Raw genomic sequence first — 8,614 nt, 5'->3', positions numbered from 1 at the left:
AGCGGGGTGGGGGCAGGGACTGGGATCTGTCATAGGGCTCAGCCATCCAGGGGTAGGACAGGGGCATCAATGTCCTTCGGAAGCCAGGCAAATATCATGCAAATGAGCAAGCAGAGCGTTCCTGCACACTGCGGGACAGCCCAGGATTTTCTATCATCTTCTCTCCCTGAAGTCAGATCCCATAGGGGATTTTGTTTCTGGCCCTGCCACTGACTTACCTGGGGAGGTCACTCTGGTTTCTGATTTGTGTAAGGGAGATAAAAATGATAGATACCACCTAAGATTGCTGTGAAGATACAAGATAACACTTATGAAGTGTTTAGCATGGAGCCCGGCACAAGCAAGCTCTCAGTAAGGGCAGGTGCTCTGAAGTTATCATCACCAGTGCTATCATCGTCATCAATATCACCATCATTATCTGCTCCAACCTGCCCATTTGGTTGATCTGAAACTGATCACTGGTGGCCCAGTGTTAGTTACATTCCTGGGGGGAAGGGAAAGGGGCTCTGAGACCCAGATGTGGCTTTGCCAGGGGAAGGAGGTGGGGGGGGGGGGCGGACCCTGGGTGAGAAGGGAGCAGGGTGAGAGCTATATTTGAGCTCCTGGTGTGATGACTCAGGAGGTTGATAACAGGCTCTGGGGCTCGGGGCGGCAGGCTGGGGGCAGCTGCCAGGGAGAACCGCCCCCCTGGAGATGGCTGTCTCCGAAGGCCCCTCCTGGCTCCCTCCTTTCACTCTAGGGAGTCGGGGTGGGGGGTGTACTAAGGCAGAGGGTACATCTTGTCCAACCCCCTCTTGGAAACTCTTAGTGCTACACTTCAGGCTGTTTAGGTCAGGAATAGGAAAGGAGGGAGCTGATGATTGACAAATTATCTCACTTGCTCTCCATAGTAACCCTGTGAGGTTGGTAATAAGATCCCCATTCGACAGAGGAAGAAACTGAGCTCCAGGGATTACACAGCCAGTAGGGGTCAAAGAGTAAGGTTCCTGGGGAGGGAGTGAATAATTCTCCCCCCTAGAAGTGACTGTTGAACTCCTTCATTGAAGGAGAGTCAGTATTGCCAAATTGGAAAAAGGAGAAGTGTTCTGGGAAGCAGAGGGAGGAGCAGGGGCAAAAGAATGAAGTATGGAAGGTCTGGGCTATGAAAGCGTGCAAAATTTGGATATGTGCCCTCATAGTCCTTTGGCTCAGAGTAAATCCACCATAAGCAGGGAAGACAGACTTTCTCTTTCCTATTCCTTTTCCTTGAGCCACCTCTCAAGGGCACCTGAGGATGGTAATGGTACAAAAGGGTGTGCCCTCCTTCCTTTTGCTCCCTGACCACCCTGACTGAGACCCACAGTAAGGGAAGTCACACTGTGGCCACTAGCTGATAAATCTCTGGAGATGTACAGTGTGCCATAGGGTATTATGGGAAGGTGGAAGAGGTAAGCATTAAGAAGGTCTTACTGAGAAGGAAGTATACAGGGCACAGAGGAACATTTCTCCTCCCTTCACTCCAAGGTTCCTTACTGGTACTGAGTGCCACGTGTTATGTCATTGTCTCCTCATCCTCACCCTCTCGAGAGCACAGGTGTCATCCTCACCTCCCATTCTGCCCCACAGGCAATGGGTTCAAGGAGAAGGAGTGACTTTCCCAAGGTCACACAGCTGGAGCTGAGCTCAGGCATCCCTCCTCCCTCTCTTTAGCTCCCCCTCCTCCCAGACAGCCCAGCACCCGCTGTCAGCTGCTCTGAAGTGAGTGGCTATTTTTATTCTGGTGCGAGGGGATCTTGGGCAGCAGAGCCATGTAGGTTAGAAGGCTCTAGGACACCGGCTTCGGCAGGGAAGGGGAGGCTTACTGCAAGAATATAAGCTTGCTTGGGGGCTGTTGTTTCCTGCAGGCTGACCTGCCCCGGGCTCCCATGTATCCAGAAATTGCTTTTCTGGAGTTCAGAACTGTGCATAGAGCCAGACTAAACCCTGGCTCTGATCCCAGATCCAATTTGAACCCTAATTTTGGTGTTAACTGAGCCCTGATCCCATGCCAAGACTAAGCCTATACCTTACCTTGACCAAAGTCTTAGATTGAACCGTGACTCTACACATGTACTTGAACCCAATTGGAGCCCAAGGCTGATCCAACCCCTAAGGCTGATCCCAGTTTGAGACCTTGATTCTAGACCCAGATTAAGCCTTGATCCTCGCTTAAGACTGAGCCATCGTCACAGACTGAATTCTAACCCCAGTCCAGACTAACCCTTGATTTAAGACTGAGCCCCAACTCCAGGTCTAGACTGAGCTCTGAGTCTAGTCATTAACTAACCCCTGAACCTGGTGGCAGATTGAGCTATGGTCTCAGACACAGACTGAGCATGGAGCCAAATCATTGATTGAATCCTGACTTCAAAATGAGCTCTGACCCCAGGTCACACAACTCTGGTGGCACACTAAGCTCTGGATTCAGACTGTGCATGGAATGTGGTCAAAGGCTGAGCCCTGAGTGTAGTCATAGACTGAGCCTTGATCCTGGTCACTGATTGAGGCCCAAGCCCAGTTATTGACTGAGCCCTGCCCTGACTCCAGTCCCAGATTCAGTTCTAAACTTGGCCTTAGGCTAAGGGCTGCCCCAGACCCTGAGTCTGACCCCATCAGAGACAAAACTCCAAACCCAGACCCATCTGAGGAAAGCTGCTAGCCTAGATTACAAAATGCTACTTAAGGGCATGGTTTACAAGCAGAGATCTGTTCTGGGAGATCCTGGGCCTCCCATGGGTACTGATGCCAGAATGTTCCCGGTACTGTTATGGCCAGTGTCTCTACCACTGGTTCTACTGGCTGGCTAGTCAACCCTCAGCAGCCCAGGCTGTGGCCCTTCTAGGCCACAGCATCTAGGCTAATGCAATGAGAGTGGTTTGGTGGCATCTGTCCAGTGAACAACGTGGGCCCATGAGGCACTGAGGTTTGGCTCTGTCAGCAGAAAAGCCACAGGCTCCATGGGACCACTGGCTTCAGCCACTCTGAGGCTCTTGCTGAGGTATGGGGTAAGGTTGAGGGAACCCATGGCATTTGTCCCATTATTTAAAAAAAAAAAAATTTTTTTTTTAACGTTTATTTATTTTTGAGACAGAGAGAGACAAAGCATGAACGGGGGAGGGGCAGAGAGAGAGGGAGACACAGAATCGGAAGCAGGCTCCAGGCTCCGGGCCATCAGCCCAGAGCCCGACGCGGGGCTTGAACTCACGGACCGCGAGATCGTGACCTGAGCCAAAGTCGGATGCTCAACCGACTGAGCCACCCAGGCACCCCTGTCCCATTATTTTTGTAAACAATGTTTACTGTTTATATTTAGCTAATACATATTTATTATGGAAAATATGGGAAAAAGTATAAAGGAGAAAAAATTCACCCTGTAATTTCATCTACCAAGAGATGACCATTTTGACTTCTTGGGGTGTTTCCTTCTAAATTCTGTTATTTGGTCTAGGCATATGTATCTTTATATGTGTATTTTATAAAATTAGTTGGCTACTCTGTTGATGCTACAACATCCATTGGAGCCCATATCCTTGATAGGCTTCTGGAATGGGTCTCAACTGGTTAAGCCAATGAGCAATTTCCATTCCCCTAGCCATATGATTGGATCATGTATGGACTAGTGAGATATAAGGAGACTTTTGCTAAGGGCTATTGGGAAAGAAAGCTTGCTTTCTCTCCTGAGAAGTTTACCAAAAAATATCATCTTCCCTTAATTAGATATGAATAAAGAAGCCTGTGGTGCTGTTGGCAGCCATCTTGACACCATGCAGGTAACTGGCCTAATGACAAGCTGACACTATGGAAAGCAGAATGGAGAGAGATCAGGTCTTGGTGACTTTATCAACAGGATCAAAACTCACCTGAAGCCCTCCCTGCCATTAAATTTTTTTGTTATTTGAGCCAACAGATTTCATTTATTGTTTAAGTCAGTTTAACTTGGGGTTTCGATGACTTGCAGCCCAGAGCATCACAACTCCCAACTGATATTACTGTTTTATAGCTTGATTTTTTTAATACCATAACTATGAACATTCTCCATGTCATTCAACACTATGCTGCATCATTTAAAACAACTGCATGATTTTCTATCCTTTGGAGGTAGCATCACTTATTTAACTCATTCCTTGATGTGACATGCTTAGGTTGTGACTCCAGTTTTTCACTATTATAAACAGTGGTTTTGTGTTTTTTTAAATAATATATATTTTTAATATTTTAATTTTATTTTTAAGTAGGCTCCACAGCCAATGTGGGGCTCGAACTCATGACCCAAAGATCAAGAGTTGCATGTTCTACTGACTAAACCAGCTGGGTTCCCTTGCTTGTTTGTTTGTTTGTTTTTAATACATTAAGAGATTTATTGCAAAAAACTGGCTTATACAACTGTAGAGGTGGGTATGGCACACCTGAAATCTGTAGGACATGCCAGTAGTCTAGAAACTTCTGGGCAGGAGGGGCTGCTGCAGTCCATGGGTGGAATTTTCTCGTCCTCAGGGAAACTCCAGTTTTGCTTTTTGTTCCATAAATCCATGCCTCAAAACGCGAAAGCCAGAAGGTACAGGGAATCCAGTGCCCAGCGACACTCAGCAGCTCCTCCCACAGACACCACTGCCCATGCCTTGGGCACCAGAATTTGAGCCAGAGCATGGACCCTGAAGTCCACAGCTGGGTAAACAATGTTTTGATAACCTAACAATTGGTCCCTTCTCTGATGATTACTTTGGGCCAAATTCTGACAAGTGGAATGACTGGGTAGAAGAAATGCTTTTAGGGTTTTGATTTGTTGAGTCAAATTGCCCCTTGGAAAACTTGGATGAATTCACATTTCCACAGCAGTAAATAGAGTGTTAGACATAGCTTATCATGTCAATAGTCTGGACAAAACTAATTATATTTACAGCCCCTAATGTATTTACAAAGAATGGGTATTAAATAACAACTCTAATCCTATTATTATTATATCTTTACAATCAAGTCAATGAATGTGAAATAGCAGGGTATAAGCAAAGAAACCTGACTTCATCCATTAGGCTCAGTGTCTAGGGCCCATGACACTTTTAGAGGTTCTGAATATGTTTTAATTTTCATTTCTTTTAAAATTAAAAGAAAAAAACATATAATTAATCCAGTCAAGATTGTATTCATTTTTTTAAATCAAAGCAGTTGTAAAATGCAATATTTAATGTATATTTTATTTATTTATTTATTTATTTATTTATCTATCTATTTATTTATTTATTTTAATGGACGAAAAGGCCCAGGAAGGCAGAAATGCCTAAGGGTCTATGAAAGTCATCATGCAGCTTTGGCTTGATGTTGAGAAGGATTCTGATTCCGTCTAGATTTAACAAGAAAGAGCACGGTGATTAATTTGCTGTGTCTGCCTCAGGCTTAAAGAGGGGAGGTGGTGTCCTTATCCAGTCATCTTTGGTTTGATGAGATGAGCACAGGGATGTTTCAGGTTCAAATCCCAGATCCACAACCTCATCGCTCTACTTTTCTAAGCCTGTCTCTCAACTTGCAAAACAGAGTGCACAGGACCTTTATGAGGTAAGAAATGAAATAATGAAAGCTAACAATGTTCCCGGTACTGTTCTAAAGAGCTTTATGTGTATTAACACTTTTATCCTCCCAGCCCCTACAAAGTACGTAACATTGCACAGTTCGCCATCATGTGTACTCCAGGGGCTTGAAACCTAGATCAGAATTTCATCCAAAGCAATAAAAGACACCAACAAGAATTCCTCAAGCCTCAGTTTCCCCCATCTTCGAGTCGAGTGGTTGGCCCAGAAACTCCCTTGTCTGCATCCCTCCCGCGCCCCCTGCCGGCGTAAGGGAGCATTGTCTGGCCTCATCCTGCCGTAGCTTCTACGCTCTCGGCAGGCAGAGGGAGCGTGGACACTCTTGGGGCTGGAAAATTAGAGGCCTGAGGGCCAGAGGAGATTTCGGACCAGAGAAGACCCCGAACCTCGCTGGGAGAGAGCTAGAGGCCCCTGGGGAGGAGACAGACAGCTAGGGGCGTGGTCCCTAGCTGGGTGGGGCCTTTAGTGGGGGCGGGGCCAGCCGGTGGACCCAGACGTGGCGCAGGGGCCCAGCGGTTCGCCTCCTTCTTGCGGATCATCTTCGGCCCGGTTCCGATGCACCTCCCGCTTCCTCCACCACCCCTGCTGCTGCTTCTTGCGGCTCTTGCGGCTGCCGTCACCACCTTCCGGCCCGACTGGAACCGCTTGCACGGCCTGGCCCGAGCCCGGGTAGAGGTAAGTGCGCTGGTCCCTAGCTCAGGGACCACTACCCACAACCCTGTGGCCTTTTAGCCTTGGAATCACCGCTCATTTTGACCCGACGACCCTCCCGACTCCCAAATTCCCCTCAGGGCCAGAACCATCCCTCCCCTCTCCCCAGCCTCAGGACGTCCCAGCACCCACCGTGGCAGCCCCCAGACATGCGATCTTGCGGCCTGGAAATACGAACTCCTCCCCAGTTTCCCATCCGGCCGGACAGCGGGTCCCCAGACACACTGGCCCTGTCCCCTAACTCTACTCCGGGCCTGTGACTCTTCTAAACTTGCCCTCTGGAGCCCAACTTTACATCCTCCCATTATTCCAGTTTTTACTGGAATTCCTCCCCCACCCAGTTCCGGTTGTCTCTCCCTTGCCTGAGGGAAGGAAGACTCTGGGCGCTTGCCCCACCACGCAAAAGCCAACTGCATTACCAACACTTAACTCAGCAGTAGTCCCTCATCCTCCTCTGTGGGGAAATTACCCGCCAGAGCCCCTGTTTTGTGTGTGACTTGAATCATCACAGATCCTCTACGGGCCTTAGTTTACTGTCTGACAAAAGGAGGGGGAGGAGGAGGGAAGACTAGAATGGGTGTTCCTGGGGTCTGGACTCCTGCTGGGAGGTGGCACTCTCCCTCTGGGAGTGCTGGGGGAGAGCACCCACCCTCCCATGTTGGGGAAGCAACCAAATGGAGGGGCAGTTCTTCATGGGGTTAGACAGGGACCAGATGGCAGGTATCTCTAATGGGATCTCCCAGGGCAATTCTGAGCTGTTTACTTCTGGTCTGCCTTCACCCTGAGGCTTTAGGGGCCAAAGACCAGGCCTCGGTCTCTACTGCCTGAAAGAAGTAATCATTTCTTTTGGGCATTGATTGGGAGTGAGTCAACAGTCAGTAAGGTGTGCAGGCAACAGCCCCAAGGCTGGTAAGTGCCCTTTGGGTCTCTGGCCTTGCTCTTCTCTCTCCTAATGTTCAGAAGCCTCAGTTTTCCCATCTTTACAGAGTTCCCCCTTTTGCCCATAAGGAACCTCCATCTCCATACCTTGGGAGCTGCTGTTCCAGGGGTAATCCATAGCCCCACCCAACTCTGGGACGAGGGTAAAATGGTCTGGAGGGTGTGGTTGGGGCAGACATGAAGGACTTCTGACCTATCCCTTTTTGTCTCCCTCCAGACCTGTGGGGGATGACAGCTGAATCGCCTGAAGGAGGTAAGTTTGAAGGAAGGGGTCTCCAGCTCTGTCACCACTGAACTTGAGGGGAGGGTAACATCCCAAAGATTGGGTGGGGGAAGTTCCCTGGGATGGGAGTCAAGGGCGTGTGACCTTAGCAGGCTTCAGTTTTCTGTTGGTGTTTGAAGGTGGTTGGGGTCTGATGCTCTGGTTCTTCCCCAGGTGAAGGCCTTTGTCACCCAGGATATCCCTTTATAGTATCCTTTTTTTCCGTTCTGGGGGAGGGAGAATGGGGAGGTGGATCTGGGAGAATCTCCTTCCACTTAACTTTACAGATAGGGATGACAAATGGTTTTCATCTGACAAGTGGAATTGATTGATAGTGACTGGCCAGAGAATTTCTAGGTGGTAGGCAAGAGAAATTGACTAGTGATGGTTGCCACTGACACAGAAAAAGAGGGCCCTTTGCTTCTTTGAACTCTAATTTCCTCACATGTAAATGTGGATCCCTACCCTACCTGGGCTAAAGAGGCAGCGCTATTCACTTTCTCTTCGTCGGTGGGAGACCCCACCTGCCTCAGGTCACCACAACCCACCTTAACAACTCCAGTCACAACATGGTAATGAAACATCTCCCAGGGGCAGACCCAGAGCTCGTCCTGCTGGGCCACCGCTACGAAGAACTGGAGGTGAGGCCTTGGAAGCCAGACGGGGGGCGGGGCTAAGGGCGGGGCGAGGTGCACTGACCTCCCTCTTCTACTTCAAGCGAATCCCACTCAGCGAAATGACCCGCGAGGAGATTAATGAGCTTGTGCAGGAGCTCGGCTTCTACCGCAAGGCGGCGCCTGACGAACCTGTTCCCCCAGAGTACCTGCGGGCGCCTGCCAGGCCCGACCAAGGCGCTCCGGCCCGCGCTGACCTTTAAGTCCGGGTATGCGGGCCCGCTCCCTCCCTCGCCTGAGCCCTGGGGACAGAATGAAGCGCTCAGTGTCCCGGGAACACCTCCCTCGCTGAGGGCCGACGCCCCGTCCCAGAGCCGGCAGAGATGGAGTTGGGGGTTCTTGCTAACCCCCCTTTCTTCCCTCCCCAGCTCAATTAAATCCTCTTCAGCCTTAACTGAGACTCGACTCCTTTGTTGCGGAAGGGTGGG

At 49.5% G+C, this 8,614-nt stretch overlaps 1 protein-coding gene across 1 annotated transcript; it reads left to right on the top strand.

Moving 5' to 3' along the window:
• Positions 1 to 6,059: 6,059 nt before the first annotated feature.
• SELENOM (selenoprotein M) lies at positions 6,060 to 8,580 on the top strand. The gene is made up of 5 exons (XM_049619024.1): positions 6,060 to 6,275; positions 7,468 to 7,503; positions 7,687 to 7,721; positions 8,075 to 8,153; positions 8,231 to 8,580. Exons 1-5 carry the CDS (start codon positions 6,156 to 6,158, stop codon positions 8,387 to 8,389), a joined length of 429 nt encoding a protein of 142 aa, XP_049474981.1. The 5' UTR covers positions 6,060 to 6,155; the 3' UTR covers positions 8,390 to 8,580.
• Positions 8,581 to 8,614: the final 34 nt, after the last annotated feature.

Source organism: Panthera uncia (genome assembly GCF_023721935.1).
Source record: "Panthera uncia isolate 11264 chromosome D3 unlocalized genomic scaffold, Puncia_PCG_1.0 HiC_scaffold_8, whole genome shotgun sequence".
Taxonomy (NCBI): Eukaryota; Metazoa; Chordata; class Mammalia; order Carnivora; family Felidae; genus Panthera; species Panthera uncia.
This window is presented reverse-complemented; position numbering and strand designations above follow the sequence as displayed.